The sequence below is a fragment of the Pararge aegeria genome, chromosome Z (assembly GCF_905163445.1).
Source record: "Pararge aegeria chromosome Z, ilParAegt1.1, whole genome shotgun sequence".
Classification (NCBI taxonomy): domain Eukaryota; kingdom Metazoa; phylum Arthropoda; class Insecta; order Lepidoptera; family Nymphalidae; genus Pararge; species Pararge aegeria.
Genome location: NC_053208.1, coordinates 10358075 through 10376735, shown reverse-complemented (window position 1 = coordinate 10376735; position 18661 = coordinate 10358075). Strand labels below are relative to the sequence as shown.

Sequence of the window (18661 nt, the reverse complement as noted above, 5' to 3'; positions counted from 1 at the left end):
GTGGTAAAACGGGGAAGGGGGAACAAGATTGTGAAGTTCCAGAGCACACTCACCGAAGTATATCCGGTAAAAAACCGATAAACAGGCAACATTGCGTCGGTGCTGGAGACTATGTAGTTTCGCCTGCGTTAACGAATTGTCGCCTATAATTCTCCTGGTGCGACGATCCACCGAATCCAAAGCCTCAAGTTGGTACTTGGCAGAGCCACCCCACAGGTGACTACAGTACTCCATGCTGGTTCGCACTTGAGTCTGGTACAGTGCGAGGCGTTGACCTGGCGTGAAGTACCGCCTAACCTTATTGAGGATACCAAGTTTTTTAGCTGCCACTTTGGCTTTAGACTCGATGCATTTGCCAAAATTGAGATTGGATGAGATGTTGACACCCAAGAGCTCAATATGGTCGCTAATTGGAACGGATACACCCCAGAAAGTGGGAGCCAAGGTGAAAGGGCTCTTTTTTGCGGAAAATAAACACGACTGCGTCTTGGCAGCGTTGAACTTAACCAAATTAAACCTCTCTAATATCCGATGTTTGCAAATTAATATTTAATGTTTTACCTAATTGCTGGACCATAACGTATAGACTATCTGTAGTCTCGCGTTGGTTTTTGGGTACATTGCGCAGTTCAATGCATGTTTTGATCATATTACGGTCTAAGGTGTCCAATTTTTCTTCCAGAATTGAGATATGATTAGCCATTGAGATTTTATCTTGCTCGATACGAGTAATTTTGGTCTCCAGTGAAGTTAACTGGCTGGACATGGACGTCATCGATTTCTCAATCTCGATGTTAGTGGTTTCAATCAGAGAGTACTGTCTTTTAATCTCTAGGATGTGTTTTTCGAATTTATCCATTCGTGAACTTTGTGTGGAGATTCATTAGTTCTCTCATTTCAGCTTTAAAAGTGGCTAGCTCATCAGCAAATTCTTCATTTGAATCGCGGCGGCGCTTAGCCCGCTGTGAAATATTTGAAGAAAAATCGAGTAACAATTCATCTTGACATAATTTTCGTATGTCCGAATCAGAGTGTCGGGTTGGCGAAATATACGCAGCGGATGACTGTGGCGGAGTTTTATTCATTGTGTAAGAAGAAGCTATCCGGAGCGGCAGCGATGCAGTAGATGTAGGCAATATTCAGAGCCGCTATACTTAGCGTAGATTAGGCCCGGCAAACCGGTTGAAGATGAGTGTGCAAAGGCGACAGGCCACTTCAAGCGGCCGGCAGGCGAAACGCGGCGCTACCGACAACGTGTCCCAACAACACACACACACGCAACATTCACAGCGTCTTCGCCGGCGAAGACGAGGGCCCCGATTTCTGACGTCATCCGGACGTGGATCCTTACCACGGTCACGGGGGCGTTCGGACTAAACAATGATTAGTCCAAAAGTCCACCAACAGTCAGATTAACGTCGAACCGAGCCGAGGTCCGAGTCCTCGCAGGAGGCACCCTCGGGTCGACGTCTCCCATACTCCCCCCGATGTCGTCGAGCCCTGGGGCTCTTCTCATGGCGAGCTTTCGCGCTCGCCCCACTCCCCCGGTGACGCCGTAGCAACCCCTTAGGAGGTTATCGGCAAGTGTCCTTCCGAAAAAGCAAAAAAAAAAAAAAAAAAAAAAAAGAAACGCGGCGCGAAGAACAGTGAAGTATGAATGAATGAATGAATACACTTTTATTGTACACCAAAGAAACAAAAAGTAGTTACAAAGATTTAAATACAATCAAGAGAGTACAATTTGGTGGCCTTATCGCTACATAGCGATTTCTTCCAGGCAACCAATGGCGTAAAAGGAAAAAACGTAGAAAAGAGGTAGGTGGTGCAATAAATAAGATTTAAAAATTATACAAATATATAAATATAAATAAAATATATATATATATATATATATATATATATATAATATAACTATAATATATGTATAAATATATTAAATATAAATACAAATAAAATATATAACATAAATATCTATATAAATATATTACATATAACATCCCCAATTAGTATGAAATACATAAATAATTCAAATTACACACTTAAAATGATTCACTTCAGCGTTGTTCGGCTGAAAGAGACAAATAATGATCCTTCACTAGTTTCTTGAAGGTCCCAATCGATTGTGCCTCACGGATATCTAACGGCAAGGCGTTCCATAATTTAATAGCCTGAACCGTAAATGATCCGTTGAAGAAGGAGGATTTGTGACCAGGCACCTTCAAGACTAACTTCCTCGTAGAACGAAGTTCGTCTGGGAGTCCTACAAATTTAAACCTCTCTTTCAGGTAAAGAGGAGTAGAAGGATGAAACAAAACACAGTACAGAATAGAAACAATGTGCAAATTCCGGCGAAGTCTGATAGGTAACCACTTGAGACGAGACCGAAATTGAGAAATATGATCATATTTGCGCAACCCAAATATGAAACGAATGCTAGAATTCTGGAGTCTCTCAAGTTTATTTAACTGATCTTCAGTTAAGTTAACATAGCTTGCGTCAGCGTAGTCAAGAATGGGAAGGAGTAGAGTCTGTGCGAGCATAATTTTGGTAGGTATAGGAAGTAAATACCGAAGACGACGCAAAGAGCCTAGAGCTGCAAATGTCTTTCTGCTGATCTCATTAATATGGTACGTCCAACTTAAGGTTCGGTCAAGATAAATGCCCAAGTTCTTTACATTTTCACAGTATGGGACTGTGACACTATCAAACTCAATGGAGGGGAGGGAAAACCAGTCAATCCTTGAAATCTGCCTTCGACTGCCAATAACAATAGCTTGAGTTTTTTTTGGATTAACGTTAAGGCCATGCGCTTTACTCCAATTTGAAATAACGCGCAAGTCTTTGTTAATGCTAGCTATTGCGATTGGAAGATTATCAAAGGTTGACTGGGTGTAAATTTTGACATCGTCAGCATACATATGGTAGAGAGAAGATATATTCCGAGTAATGGAGTTGATGAAAATAGAAAAGAGTAATGGAGATAGCACGCCGCCTTGAGGTACGCCAACAGTAATATCACACCATGAGGAATGAGATTCCTCAGTGTGAATACGCTGCCGACGACCATGAAGATAACTATGAAACCAGTCAATCACTGATGGAGATATGTTAAGAGAACGCAACTGACTCAACAGAATGTCGAAATCTACCGTATTAAAAGCATTACTGAAGTCCAGCAATACCAGAACTGTGAGCAGTTTATTGTCCATACCCCAACGTATATCATCGGTAACTTTAATAAGAGCAGTAGCCGTACTATGCCCAGGACGAAAACCGGATTGGAATGGATTATGCAAGCAATTTCGATTAATGAAAAGGTTCAGCTGTTGGTAAATGAGCTTTTCAAGGGCTTTGGAAAGAAAGGGTAAAATAGAGATGGGACGAAAATCAGAGAAGCTAGCTGGAAGAGCCTTCTTAGGAAGAGGTATAACATGAGCGCTCTTCCAAGCCTCAGGAAATTTGGAAGTGAATACAGATTCATTTAATAAGTGAGTAATGACAGGAGCTATAACATCAAGAAGAGGAACCAGCATATTACGGCTAATATCGTCGCTACCGACAGCATTTGAGGCAATGGACAAAATGCTCTTCTTAACATCACATGCAGTAAACTGACTAAACTCAAACGGAGGATAATTAGAGGTTGGAATTGTAGATAGAGAAAGAATAGTACGCATTTTATCTGAACTATCAAAAGAGTTAGAAGGGTTGGAAAAATATTGATTTAAAAGTTCAACATCAACATGAGAAGGTAAAGAATTTCTGGATGAATTACCAATTCCAACAGTTTCAAGAAACTTCCAAACTCTGGAAGAGTCGCCGTTTTCGACAGATGTATGAATATGGCGTCGCTGTGCATCTCTACATAATGTATTGCAGCGATTTCTGATCTTATGATATTTTCTTTCATTTTCAGCAGATTTTTTGCTCTTAAATTTAGACTTGGCTAAATTTTTCTTTAAAATTGTATTTTTTAATTCATCAGTAAGCCAGGGCGCAGGTAAATGTTTAATCTTGACAGATTTAATAGGTGCATGTATGTCATACAGTTGTGTGAGTAAAGAACAGAAAATTTCAACTTTCACATTAATACAAGATGCGGATTCTACAGCAGACCAGTCAACATTACGAGCATCATCACACAATCGATCAACATCCATACCACCAAAATTACGTCGCAGAAGTATTTTAGGTTTATTTTTTGGAGGGCGCAGTTTATATGACAGAAAAATTAAATCATGATAAGAAAAGGCATCAGCAGAACATTGCCCGTGCTGAGAAACAAGATCGAAGAAGTAGTGTCGCTCATAAGTAATCGTGCGTAAACAATGAGGTCAAACTATTTCTCACCGCTTTAGCGTCGCTGCACTCCTGGTACTCGTGACGTTAGTAACACACATATTATATTAAAAATTTAATTTTGACGTTTGCAAAATTCTATAATGCACCAAAAACACGTCCATCAACTTTGGCGTCCGCGAGGGAAGGGATTTATACATCAATGGCAATATTTGTGTCATCATTTCTTTCAAACATTTGTGGGACTTTGTAGACTTTTATTAACTTAATTTTACTCATAATATATGAGTAAAATTAGGTTAATAAAATTATCTAATATATTTAAGGTTTTTGTTTTTAACAAAAATATATATTTCAGAATTATTCAATTCAATTCTTGATTTTAAATCGTTATTTTAGGAAAGATAACGTTTGTCATACAAAAATACCATTTAAGATAGTACTGCTTTAAACAATGTCCGTAAGAGAGGAATGGTATGGTATAAAGCACCTCTGGCATTTACGTCTTCGCTCTCATACGCATTAGCGGCGCATGAAAGAATTTGGCGGTGCAGCAGTCTGATGAAGTCGATGCGATTGCATTGCATCTGGCTGTGTTAATCTATCTTCATGCAACTTCTTAGAAGCTCGATAACTTATGTAGGCTCTGGCCTTTATCTGACTTTCTGCTTCGATACTTCCACAACATATGTTCGCTTTGGTTTCGTCGTCATCATGTCAACCGATAGACGTCTATTACTGGACATAGGTATTTTGGAAAGACTTCCAAATTCCACAGTGTTGTGCCGCTTGTATCCAGCGGCTTCCTGCGATACGCTTGATTTCGTCTATCCACCTTGTTTGTTGCCGACCAACACTGCGCTTACCAGTGCAGGGTCGACATTCCTGCATATTTGGCACTCTTATGTCCATACGTTCTGCGAGCGTTGTATAATGTCCATTGCCACGATCGAATCGAAATGCTTTTGCTAAATGCGAAATTTTTCGTCTGTTCCACTGAGAAATGCCTATGAAATAACTTATTTCTATTCTTCCTCTTCTTGCCCTTGTTCCACGCTATGTGGTGAGGTCGGCACAACATCCACTCACCTTTATCAGCCGTCATCTCATTATCCACTCTTCTTATACGCATATCCTCTTTCACACAATCCATCCATCTCTTCTTTGGTCTTCCTCTTCTCCACGTAAATATTAAACATTCTTCTGGTAAAATGACTTTCTTTCCTCCCCATATTTTGATCATACCACGCTACCTCATCTTTCTGTCACTCGCGCAACTTTAAAACTTCCCCTTATATACTAATTTCTAATCTTGTTCGTTATTCTCACATCACACATTCATCTTAACTTTCAATAACTTATTTGTATAAAAATTAAGTGTCTGAAATATAGTTGTGTTTAAAATAGCTTTGAAAAAATACCTCAGCTGATGCGTTGTACCCGACTGCCTGATAAAAATTGTGCAGTAAAGTGTTTTATTATAAGTACTTTAAAAAAAACATTTGTATTTCAAATAATTAGAACAAGTCTCAATATCGTAAAACGATTTTCGTAATTAGGCGAGAAGTCGTTACTTGAACTGAAACCAGCACGATCATACGACCCAAATAAAAAAAACGGTATTTGGGGATGCATTCTTTATTAATGTCAATCGTCAAATTATATCATGTGTGTTAGAGTTATAGGCCTGTAGTACTAGTAGTAGGCCTGTAGTTGGCCGGGTCTGCACGACTACCCTTCTTAGGTACCGGTTGTACGTTGGCAACCTTCCAAGATTTCGGGATTCGGGCATTTTTGAACAAGAGGCGAAACAAACGTGTTAGTACTGGAGACAGCTCGGCAGCACAGGTTCTGAGTACTATTGCTGATATCCCGTCTGGGCCGCTGGCCTTATTCACGTCTAGATTGCGCAGCACTTTTAAAACCTCACCTTGGCGAATCTTTATCTCTGCCATGACAGAGTCGCAGGGTGAAAGGGTAGATGGTGAGGCGCTGCCAGAATAGAGACGTGAATTTTCAGCAAACAGAGTCGCTAAGAGGTTAGCTTTTTCTGTTGCAGTTAAAGCCAGCGCCCCATCCGCTTTAGCAGAGGTGGCAGCGATGGACGGCAGAAGTTCGTTTCCACATACTTCGAAAGAGACCTTAAAGGCTTTACTTCCACGCGGATAGGATGCTATTTTGGCCTCAATTCAATTAGTGCGGTTTAAACGAGCCTTCTTATGAACCTTCTTGTAGGGCTTGGCGGTATAATCTCTCTTTTTCGTACTGATGTCCGGAGCTTTTTGGGTACGCGCGTCAGCCCATGCAGCAAAAGCTATGTTCTTACGAGGTTCAGCTTGGGCGCATTCAGCGTTGTACCAGCGCGGAATCTTGCCATCTAGCGATACGTCAGCGTAAGGTATAAAAAACTCAATTGCTTGACGAATCACTTCCGATGTGGCTTTCTCGCAGCTCGACGGATCATCAGAAGAGAAGCAAGTTTGTCGCCAGGGATATGAAGCAAAAAAGTGTCGCATTTCATCCCAGTCTGCTGACTTGTATCACCACACCCGCCTGGTTCCGGAGGAACCAGAATCCAGAGGATGATAATTCTATACCGACTTAACTACACAGTGATCAGAAATACCCAAAGGGGCCGTAACTGATACTGAAAACCGGTCTGGGTCGGTGGTCAACAGAAGGTCCAGACAATTAGGAGAATGACCGTCAACGTCAGGTATCCGAGTTGCTTCGTGTACCAGCTGAGAGAGGTCTAATTTAAATATGGCAAATTTAAGCGTGTCCCTCCCGGCGTGGTCGGTATTTTGGTATGGGAACAACCAATCCTTGTGATGAGCATTAAAGTCCCTCAAGAATACCAGTTGAGCAGTCGGATATCGACACTGGACGATATCAGCCGTCTCGCTGAGGTACTCGAACATTCGAGTTGTCTCTAGGTCACCGCTGTGCGAATGATAGGTACACGCATAAATGATCTGCTCCATGCCCGTATCCAATAAGCACCACAAGATAGAAAAGTTGGGTACCTCCAAGTTGCGAAGACGCCGACAGCAGATATCATTTCTTGCAAACAAACATACCCCCGCACGTGATTAAAAGTTATGCTCAAGCGTGTATCCGGGGTACTGCAGGTATGCTATGCTCAGTCTCCAGATGGTGGTGGACTGCAAGGAAATTAGAGTGCAGTCCTCTGATATTGGAGAGATGCACTTTTAACGAGAGGAGGTGCAACCGCTGTGAAAACTTACTCTTCTTTTTATTCGATTTCATTGTATGCAAGGATGAATAGGAAGGGGAATGGCAGCTGTAAGAGGCGCTACGTTCATTGACTCCACGATTTACGAAATGACTGCACAGTAGGAAGGCTCGACTGCAGACTGCGGGAACGCCCGAACGCCCCTAGGAATTGCCATCGGATCCACTCTCCAGTCGTCAACCCGCACGATGGAGGCCAACCCAGGATTTTCTGCTAGTTGGCTCGGCAGCCTTTCATATAGCCTTTCATCAGCCACTTTTTCGATGATGTTTGATGTGGTGGCCTCAACTGGCCTTCCTGAGCGAGGGTCGTCTTCAATCGACTCCCGACCATGTTTAAAAAGACCATGAAACTAGTAAATCATTGATTTACTAGTGCACTAGTCTCCATAAACGGTTCCCATTTCATTCAAAATGGTTTGAGCGGTCTTGCCTTGCTAGGTAAGGAATTTTTTTACAGCACGGTGTTTAATTTTCTGCATAGTTATAGTGTTCTTCCGGTTTGACTTGTTTATCAGGCGAGTCTTCAATTAACTTGTTTTTTTCTTTGTCCCGATCTCTAATTTCTAAATCATCATATCCGTTTTCCAGGTTTTTTAGAAAAGGTAATTTGTCCCTTTTTGGTCCCGACAGGGCCTTGTAGAATCTGCCATGCAACTCCTTACTCTTCCATACCGCCACACGATCTGAGTTGCTAAGTACTTTTGGCTTGCGCCAGTTCTCTTTGCCAAGGAATAGTGGAGTAATACCCTTATCTACTGCAACGACATCCTTACACATACCCACATTCATTCTAAGAAAATGATCTCTAAGATTGCACACCTCACGATTATGAAGGTTCTTGGCATTCAGAAGACCACGTCCTCCACACTTGCGTGGGATATACAACCTCATTACAGAGGAACGTGGGTGATGCATACGGTAAGCCGTCAACAGTTTGAGAACTTTACAGTCCAGGGTGTCCAATTCAGTTTGAGTCCACTTTAGAATGCCAAAAGTGTATATGAGTAAGGGCATGACCCAGCTATTAAAGGCACGTACCTTATTACCACCTGATAAAAGACTCTTTAGTACTTTATTCAGGCGGCTAAAGAAGCGTTCCTGCACTACCTGTTTAATGTGCCCTACCTCAATACCAAGTGCTTCTGACATTCCAAGATATTTATAGGTCTCCCCTTCACGAAGTGATTTGAGAATAATAGTTTCTGAAAGAACTATATTCTCAGATCTTTAACAATGCCATAAGGTCTGATCGTTTTGATGCATACAAGTATTGCATATACTGTATTTGCTTTTTCGGGATAAAAAGAAGCCTATGAGCTCATAGGCTTCTTTTTATCCCTTTTTGGCCGAAATTTGGCAGAGACATACAATATAGTCTGGAATAGCTATTCCAGACTATATTGTATGTCTCTGCCAAATTTCGGCCAAATCGGTTCATTCGTTGTGGCGTTAAAGCGTAACAAACATCTAGCCATCCATACATCCATCCTTACAAACTTTCGCATTTATAATATTATTAGGAGGGTACGCATGCATTAGATCGTTGTCTCATATGCCTTGCGACTTGCTGCTATCTGTGAAGACTTATGTCCTTTATCTCCGACAATATTTATCAGATCTTCATTAAAATTAGTCAATACATGCTTAATGGTATACACTTTAAAATAAAAAAAGAAATTAAAATCGGTTTAAATTTCACTGAGGTGTAAAGTAAAATTGATCAAAAAAAATGTGTGCTCTGGTGGACTCCTTCATTTTACACCAATGAGATAGTACTTGCATGCACGCATGATGGCTTGTCATAAGCGCCATCTTCAAAATGATTCACTTATTTGGAGAATAGGCACAGGAACTACTTGTGATATGTAGACCTCACAAAGATATTATATAATTGAAATTAAGCTAAACTTTTGTAGGGGATTGCCAGGTTTCCATGCAATAACAGGTTGTGACCATAATAACGTACTTTTCCGAAAAGGGAAATTAAGGCCTTTCAGCAGTTTATATGTATATAATCAGAGGTACTCCTTTTAAACTTTTTGAGAGTACCTAAAAAACAGAAAACAGAGAGTAAGGATTGGTAATACGTCCAGCCATGATGCATCAATCACTTATGGGGTACCACAGGGAAGTGTTCTCGGACCTACACTGTTCTTAATATATATAAATGACCTTTTCCTATTAAACAGCTTTAAATGTAAGGTGTACTCCTATGCAGATCACACTGCTTTAATTTTTCATGGCGGTACGTGGGAAGAAACAAAAAATAATGCAGAGAATGGCTTAAGGGAGATTGTAGCGTGGCTGGAGAGGAACCTGTTGACCTTAAATATATATAAAACGAAGTTCATGACTTTCTCTATACGAAAACCTACCCAACCCCTAGGTGACCTTGACATAAAATGCCACTCCTGTCCTAATCCGCGAGTAACTGATTGTTGTAATTGCCCGAAAATCGATAAAGTGATTGACCATAAATATTTAGGAATAATAATAGACCAACACCTGAATTGGCACAAACAAATAGAAAGTTTGATACATAGGACAAGGAATCTTATATGGATCTTCAAGAAATTACGACATATTGTACCACCTAAATTATTAAAAACCATATATTTGGCCCTAGGTCAGTCTAACTTGACATACTGTATTGCTGCGTGGGGCGTTACATGTAAGACTAGAATTATTCAGCTTGAGAGGGCACATAGGTCCCTTTTAAAAGTCATATATTTGAGACCACATAGATACCCAACGTATGATTTATACACTGCGGCAAAAATATTGACAATTAGACGACTATTTATCCTTCATGCAATTGTTAGAGTATGACCATAGGTCAAATAAATATGATAAAACTCATCGAAATAGGAGAAGTAACCACGTTGTTATAAGACCTTTTCCATGTAATACTAAATTTACCAGTAGACAATTAAAAAGTCGATCAATTTACCTATATAACAAACTAAATAAAATCCTTAAATTATACGATATGCAGCTAATTCAATGCAAGACTGCATAACTATTTAGCTAAACAAGTTAAATTACGAAGATACCGAAGAATTATTGAATTTGCAAATTATGTTGATAAACACACACACACACACACGCAAGCACTTATTATTCAAAATTCCAATTGCATATATTTCAAGTAGGCATAATATTATAAGCGCACGCAACCACACACACACACTAATGACACACACGCAAATACACACCCACACCTCAAACACACACACGCACACACACACGCACAAACACACGCACACACACATACACATACATACATACATACATACAAACTAACATACACACACTCGTACACACACACACACTATTATTAGCATGTTAGATTATAGGTATTTTGTTTTTCTATGTTAAGATAGACAAATGTAAACGGAGGAGAGCGGGGACCCTGAGAGACAGGTTTTATTTTAAAACTTACTTCAGGATTCCCAACACTTTTGTAAAATGACTAGTTTTTTTGTACAATAAATTTCATTTCATATGTGAGTTATAAATGCCAGTCCGATAACTGACGTAGCTCGGCTAAAACTAATGGTTAACTACGTATCAGTGTCATCAAATTTCAGCTTTTATGAAATAACGAAAGCCGTGAATATTCACTGTATGTTAGAATGTAATATGTGTACAAACATAAAAAAAAAAAAAATTTAACATAGCAGGCAGGCATGCTAAAATTTCAATAATAATATTTCATTTAAACAATTAAATTTAGCATAATTTGATGACGCTTAAATAAATATTTTATGATTTAAAGTCTTTGTATTTCAGTATAATTTATTTCTCATAATTTCCATTTTTAAAATTGCACCTCAACATAACTAACTCCTGTAATAAACTGGATAATCTAAAAATATTTCTATACATAAATTAGTAAAACTACGTTTTTGAAAGTGAAGGACAGACACTCCTCTAAAAAGCAAAAACAGCAAATTCTTTCTGCTAATTTCAATATATTAATTTTTGGATTGTATAATAAATCATCAATGACCCAATTACAAGGTGGGGTTGTAAAATAAATACTGTGTGCAGGTCGCATAGACTTTATTTATGCTAACAGAAAATATCAACAAATCTAATGATATCTCTCTATTTCATATATCTAATGATATTCTTAAGTACTCTGAGTATTGAATCTATTCTGAAATTTAAATAGATAACATCCATCAAGTCTAATGTAAAATATATTTACTACTCGATAAATTTTTATTTTTGTTTTAGATACATGTTCTAGAATTATTTCGTAAATATTTTTCTATAGTGTTTTCTTTAAAGACGATACTTCTATTTACAATATTGATACATTAAGATCAAAGAAAGCCCTGCTATGTACAGCCTTAGGCCATAATATTCCCTTTACATATTAACTAGTTGATCCCGCATACAATACACAGATATAAATCGCATATTGTTCCGAACCACTCACTCACTGAAGTCGTTTTGAAAAGTTTTAGATAAGACACTACATATTAAGTGCACAGTAGAGACGCTACTAGATTAAAATATGTTCCAAGAACAGTGTACCGCGCCGGAATCGCCGTTGCCTAGTTCCACTTGTTCCTCACTACGGAACTGAGTCGCCGTCCCCACATTAGGTGGTATCATACAATTGTCCCCTGAAGATGTTGAGGATCTGGGGTCGGTGGTGGAAGCCCAGATCCCATCGAGGTCGAAGGTAGTGCGGCAGCCATATCTTGATATCCTCCTAGAGGGCCACCTAGACGATCCAAAGGACCTTCATCTGGTGGCGTTATTTCCAACCCGATGCTGCCGTTCAGGGCGATTTTAATTGCATTTGCATCTTGTAGTTGCTGCTGTTGTTGATATTGCAACAGCGAATTAAAATGGGAAATGCCAATTTCCTCCAGGCTACTTTTGCGACGTCGAGTATTTACTGGTCCCAACCCTTGACGGAGAGAGTTGGAACGTCGTAATAAGATGTCGTCCACGACGCGGAGAGAGTTAGATCGGCCGCGAAAGTCGGTAATTATCGTGGGACTGTCAGGTAGAGACAGAGAATTTGCTTTTGTGCTCGTAAGAGGTGGAGCTCGAGGAGAAAGGTTTGCAAGGCCAGCGAGTGCAGAACCGCGACGGCTGCCCCCTGCAGCAGCCTGAATCAGAGCTCCGGAACAAAAACTGATGTTCGATTTGCGTCGGCTATTATGACGTTCGAAAGTCTTTTGCGCTGAAAATGGTGAAGGACGTACCAAGTATCTGAAATAAAATTAATACATTTACTTTTTCACCATTTCCTCTCCTTCCATCTTTTTGGCGAATTTAATTTGACACAATAGTAAAAATATGGTACACCAAACTAGCAATATAATCATTAATAAATTCCTAAATAATCTTTCATTGCCGGGCACGACCCTGTTTTATCATAGATAATACTTTACTACAATACTTATGGAACTATTATTATCAACCGGGAACCTATGGCTTAGCGTGTTTAGGTGAAGTCTTATTGGAACCATTGGTTTTGCACGCCCATCCAGTAACAGGATAAGACCTATCTACTTGTCGTTGAAACCGCAATGATAAAATGTGGATCAACATCCACTCAATGTCAATAACCCAATTGGTTTATTCGGTTCCGGATTTATGGTGCCGCAACTAAACCGCCCGCACAAGCAGACCTGAACAAAAATCTCCAAACAGACGGAAGTGCCAGATCTAAAAATTGTGCTGTAATTAAACTGTAGACTTGATAATCAGTTTCCGAACGAATGAAGAAAATTTAACAATCTTTTGACACAATAAACTATTTTGCTTAATAAAAATATTATATATATTTGTATAAACCCTTTTGACATATTTTATTGCAACAACAAAAACGAAGTTACAATAGAATTTCAAAATTGAAAACAGCCTTTTGGTTGTTTTTTTGACATTCACTGTTAAAAGCGTTGGAGAAGTAACGTTTCAATTCCTTTCATACTTTTCCTTATATTATCGAAATGGTTTCCTTCACCATCAAAGTAGCTAATATTTAATTGCATAAAACGCACGTTACTCTTCCACGCGTGATGAGCATCCATAATCGGTCCCTCCGAAGGGTAAGATCTTACTAATAGGCTATCACCGCTTCAAAATTACATTCTTCACATTTATCATTCAGTAGGCAAATCTACTCACATTATATCGCCTTCTTGTAAGTTGAGATCGCAGCTCGGGTTTATGATTACGTACGATAGACTGTTTCGTTTTTCACTGACGTCATCATAATCAATACCGGTCAATTTTAATGATTCCATTCGAGATCTTACAAGATTAGCTATTTCTGCTCTTTCTATTTGCTGTGCATGATTATCTCTCGCTTCATCTACTAAGCTTGTTGAATACTGTAACGTTAAACGTAAATTGAACTCAAGTCATGGTTTACATTATTTAAAATTGAACTTGCGTCAGAATCATTTTTTTCATGCATTAGTTACTGTTTAGTGTGGGTTAATGTATTTAATACAAATTAACAAAACTTACATATGTAGTCCACATAAGACATTCATACAATATATTATTTGATCATAGTACAATATCAGAAAAAGAAATTTCTATGTTTTATAATTATAGGTAAATAAAAAGTGCAGTTCTTCTACATACATTCCCTATGCCCTGCTCGTAGTCTTTTTTCAAAGCCGGTACCAAGCACAAAATCATAGATTTTAACACTGTTATCACAAAATGATAAATTATCATTTACTAACACCATATACGACGAGTGTTCTACGTTGTTAAATAAAACATAGTAATTTCTGTTATATTTTAGAAATGGAAGCCATTTATTTGTATGCCGTTTAACGGAGCGTGTTGTCGAAAATGGATAAAAAAGAATTGCGTGCGGTTACTAAGCATTTGCTTGAAAAGTTTCAGTACAAAACAAGTTTACCAAGATTTACAGGATACTTTGTGTGCAATGCTCCACCGTATTCTACAATAGTTTTGACCGAACAACTGAGTTTCCAGTAACTTTACCGATTTACTAAAACAAGTAAGACTGAACAATTGTCGAGCTTCTTTGGAACTGTTAAAACAAGATTCTGAAAGTTTCTTAGCTCGATTTAAAGCTATGAATGAAACGTGGTGTCACCATTATGACTGAGAAACTAAATTTACACTTTATGACTTGAAAGAGTCCATCATCTACCCCAAAGAAATTTATGACGAGTCGATCGACCGGAAAGATAATAGCCTATCTTTTCCGGGATAGTAAACAGGTGGTCATGAGCAAATATCTCCACCATGGAGTTACTGTTACTGGCTCTGTGTATGCAGAACAAATAAAAAAACTGCGCAGAGAAATTTTTGGGAAACGGTGAGGCCAAGTCACCGTCCGAAGTTTTGAAGGACTTTTTTTTTTTTTACAAGGATGAGATGATGAAGCCGTAGTCGAATTTAATATGAAATACATTTTAAATTTAGAAAAAAGTTATTGCCAAGTTAATGCTAAAAGGCGGCTATATTCAAAAATATTTTTAGAAGTTATCATTTTACCGATAAAAGTTATCATTTTTAGAGAAAGGGTGAGCGTGAAAGCTCGCCATGAAAAAAGCCCCAGGGTTTTCTGATGCTGATACTACTTGACTCCTCGATAATACTTTCGCAGCTCCTGTCTATAATTCCGCTGGCTATAGGGATTCTTATTTAAATAGTTTTAAGTTAGAATGAATGTCATATGCGTCTACTTTACATAAATAAATCGAAATATAGGCTAATTGCAAAAACGCGCATTATTTATAATGCTCACTACTAAAACTAGCGAAATTTAAAGCTTGTATTAAATATAATGATCAAATATGACAACTATTTGTTGATTTGATGCTATATTAATGAAATAAATACCACCTTTACATCAGAATTTTAATATTATGCATAAAAAAAAAAAAAAATGTTAATAACCTAGTACTGATAAGTTTATAAAAAGTATTTTAATTAATGTTCTCAATCTTAACATCTCCGCAATCGTTACAGTTTGATTATTTAATTTGTTGTTATTGCTAATTTTAATACCGTTGGACCGTAATTAGTTATAATAATAATAACAGATTAGTGGTGCACCTTATATTAATAATCCGGCTAAAGACATAGTTTCTAGGAACGAAAATATTAAATGCCAATATTCTTATAAATAACTTATTTTTCCTTAAATAAATAATATTATTAAAAAATATAAATATGAAAAGCTATAAAAAACTAAGGTGTCCATTTTAAAACTTTTTTTCCCAACAAACTCCAACATGCCTATTTTTTTCCTAACTAGGGTTATTATTAAGTTTTTAATATATTTTAGCCAAGAGACATAGTTCTGTTACACATTTTTTTAACTGGAACTTATTTCATTAAGTACGAAAGTTATAAAGTACTGTCAGAAAAGTTAGAAGGGCAAAATGTAAATTTACCTTTACTCTGCAAATATCTTCACTACTTATGAATACAAACCAAATTCTTGTAAGTTTTAATTTAAAAGGAGACGTTTGAAGTGAATGATATGTACAAAGTTCCAGTCCAGGGGCATGTGAGCAGACGATCCAGCAGGATAGAAACAATTAGGACTTAGGAACCAGAAAGGTTTTGCTCTTTCCTCCGTGGTCCTTTTAGCTGTCAGATTGTCTGCTTCATTTAACCTTTAAATTTCGAAGTGCAATTGTTGGAGGCTTACCGCCGGCGTGCGGTCGCCGTAGCATCCACTGAGACAGCCGGTGGGCCCTCGACGTGAACGCTCTCTGCCCGCCCCCTCAGAGTTTCCATCACCTGCCAACCCAGCTTCCCCCGAGGCCTGCTGCAACTTTCCTATCATACTTCTGCTACGCCTACAAAACTAGTGGGACTTTCGCTCGCATTCTCAGTTCGTTAAGCGTTAGTAAATTTCTCACTGGTAGTTTTTACTTCAGCTCAGGTCAGTACCAGTTTTTATAAGAACATTTGTTTTTATTTGATTTTATACGAGAGAGCATCTAAAGTCATGATCTGTGGTATACCTAATTCGTAATCTACGCTTTTAAAAAAAACATGCAAAGAAGAGTATTCATCTTGTGATAAAGCTAAAGAAGTAAAAAAATATTGTTCAAGTATGCTTAAAGTGAAATCTAGTAAGGCTAGATACGAAAGAAATATTTTCAGTAGCAAATAAAATCAGTTGTCGTTAACTCTCTACAAACTGTTAATCGGAATGTAAAGTATCGAAAACCATGCAAGGGTCAGGTCTATATTCGGATACTGATGAAGGGTGTTTACGATCTCTGCATTTAGCAGCAAATCTTCTTGCAAATTAAATTGGCGGGTGGTCCATCGCTACGTAGTGATGTAAATGCAATGTTGTCGCCCAAATCTATTCTTGCTAACAGTTCATGCAAAACACATACTTAGAAAACAACATTTTGGCGGGATTGCGATCATCGAGTTCGATACAGATAAATGTGCAATTAAGTTATTATTCTGTGTGAAATGGTTTGGTTGTAAAAAAAAATTACTAGACGCGGAGGATTTCAATAGAAAACACTCTTTAGTCAGATCCGTCTTGGCGCAAAAGCGAAAAAGATCGACTTTTTTGCTATAGCAGATTGCGATTAAATAGAAAATTAAGCTCGTGTACTTATGTTTGAAAAAAAGTCGAGTATTGTATGAGGAATAGAAAGTTTTAATGCAGATACTAATTAACAAAGACGCCACAAGTGTCGGCTCAAATACAATGTAGACAGTTCACAATGAATTGTAACGCTGACCGGAAGTAAAGATAAAGTAGGTTCAAAAAATTGTGCCCGAAATACAGTCCAAGGACTAGGACTACTCGATGAAATGTATAATTTTAAATTCAGATGATCATCTAGTGTTTAATATTTAATAAAGGTGGTAGGCAGCGGCGAAGGACTGTATTTAAGGAGCATTGTCTGAAAGAGTTACATGGTAGACCGACTCACCGATGCGCGCGATGGTCGCATTCCCGCGAGGCGTGACCAAAACCACTTTGACGGGGTCCGTGGCGACATACTCACGTGGTGCGCCTGATCGGCTAGGCTTGTATCCTGAGTGCGATATATCCCAATCGGAATTTCGCACGTTGTAGAACATAACTTTTGATACAGCCGACCGTACGTACGAATCCACATATCTTCCTTTGTAATTTTCATCTGTCACAAATCCAATGATATTTCACTATTTTAACATTAAAACTTTAAGTTTGCTACTTAATGGCTAACATACAATGATTAAAAAAAATATTTATATCGCCAAAATCTATTTTACCAAAACTAATTCGCATGGCAAATGAATGAGATGAGATGAATAGTATAGCGAATACTTTCGCTTGCTTGGTTATAAATTTTAGAATACATGATAAAAACTTACAGATGTGAGGAATCCTGAACCAGGAGCCTGATCAACGCCCAACAGTAATCTTACGAATGTAATGACGTAGTCTTTAACAAAAGCCTGGTAAAGGAGTGTGTCTAACATAGAGGCAGAGAAGACAGAACCAGCGGCAAAAGGCAACCGGAACATGTATGAGATATGTGAGCCCCTTTCCTTTTCACGCTGCAAAGTCAGAGTCTTATTTAAAATATTTTAAATCTAAAAATAAAACTATAATCAGTTAAATAATTGCATCAAACCTTTTCCATTTTGGAAAGATGCAAAGCATATTTATCATGGGCTCTGAATTGCATAAAACGCATATTCGACGATTGCGATAATTCCGTTATGGATTTAATAGACGGAAAGAATCTGAAATAAATATTTCTCAGTTGTAATTTTTTTACAAATAAGTACTTATAAATGAACATCGCAGATCAAAATAAGATTCGGGGGAACATCAGAATGATTGAAGTCTGAGAAAATAGAGTTTATTAGGGGACTGAGGTAAATGCACCTATTTTATAATACGTATCTATCTTGTAATGTACTTTCATTAAAAGATAGATTATAGTCGTATTGTATAAATAGCGCTCCATACTAATTATATTACCTCAGCTCTCTATTGAACTCGAGTAAGTTTTTTGTTTCAGATTAATAATTAATGCTATAAGTTAAATTATTCTGAATTTAGCATTGGGTAATTTACAGGTTGTTGTATCTGTAAATTATACAAATT

General features: G+C 38.0%; 1 protein-coding gene across 5 annotated transcripts in view; it reads right to left on the bottom strand.

Moving 5' to 3' along the window:
• Positions 1 to 11820: 11820 nt before the first annotated feature.
• LOC120636466 (potassium channel subfamily T member 2) overlaps positions 11821 to 18661 on the bottom strand; it is an 82668-nt gene continuing 75827 nt past the window's right edge. For 3 of the 5 annotated variants that reach the window (XM_039907950.1, XM_039907951.1, XM_039907952.1), the window contains exons 18-23: positions 18183 to 18294; positions 17920 to 18105; positions 17493 to 17702; positions 16235 to 16351; positions 13714 to 13919; positions 11821 to 12792 (exon numbers count right to left, since the gene is read on the bottom strand). In XM_039907950.1, coding sequence (XP_039763884.1) covers positions 12180 to 12792; positions 13714 to 13919; positions 16235 to 16351; positions 17493 to 17702; positions 17920 to 18105; positions 18183 to 18294 — 1444 coding nt within the window. In that variant the 3' untranslated portion in view covers positions 11821 to 12179. The remainder of the gene's footprint in view (positions 12793 to 13713; positions 13920 to 16234; positions 16352 to 17492; positions 17703 to 17919; positions 18106 to 18182; positions 18295 to 18661) is intronic. The other 2 variants (XM_039907953.1, XM_039907954.1) reach the window with 1 other exon arrangement.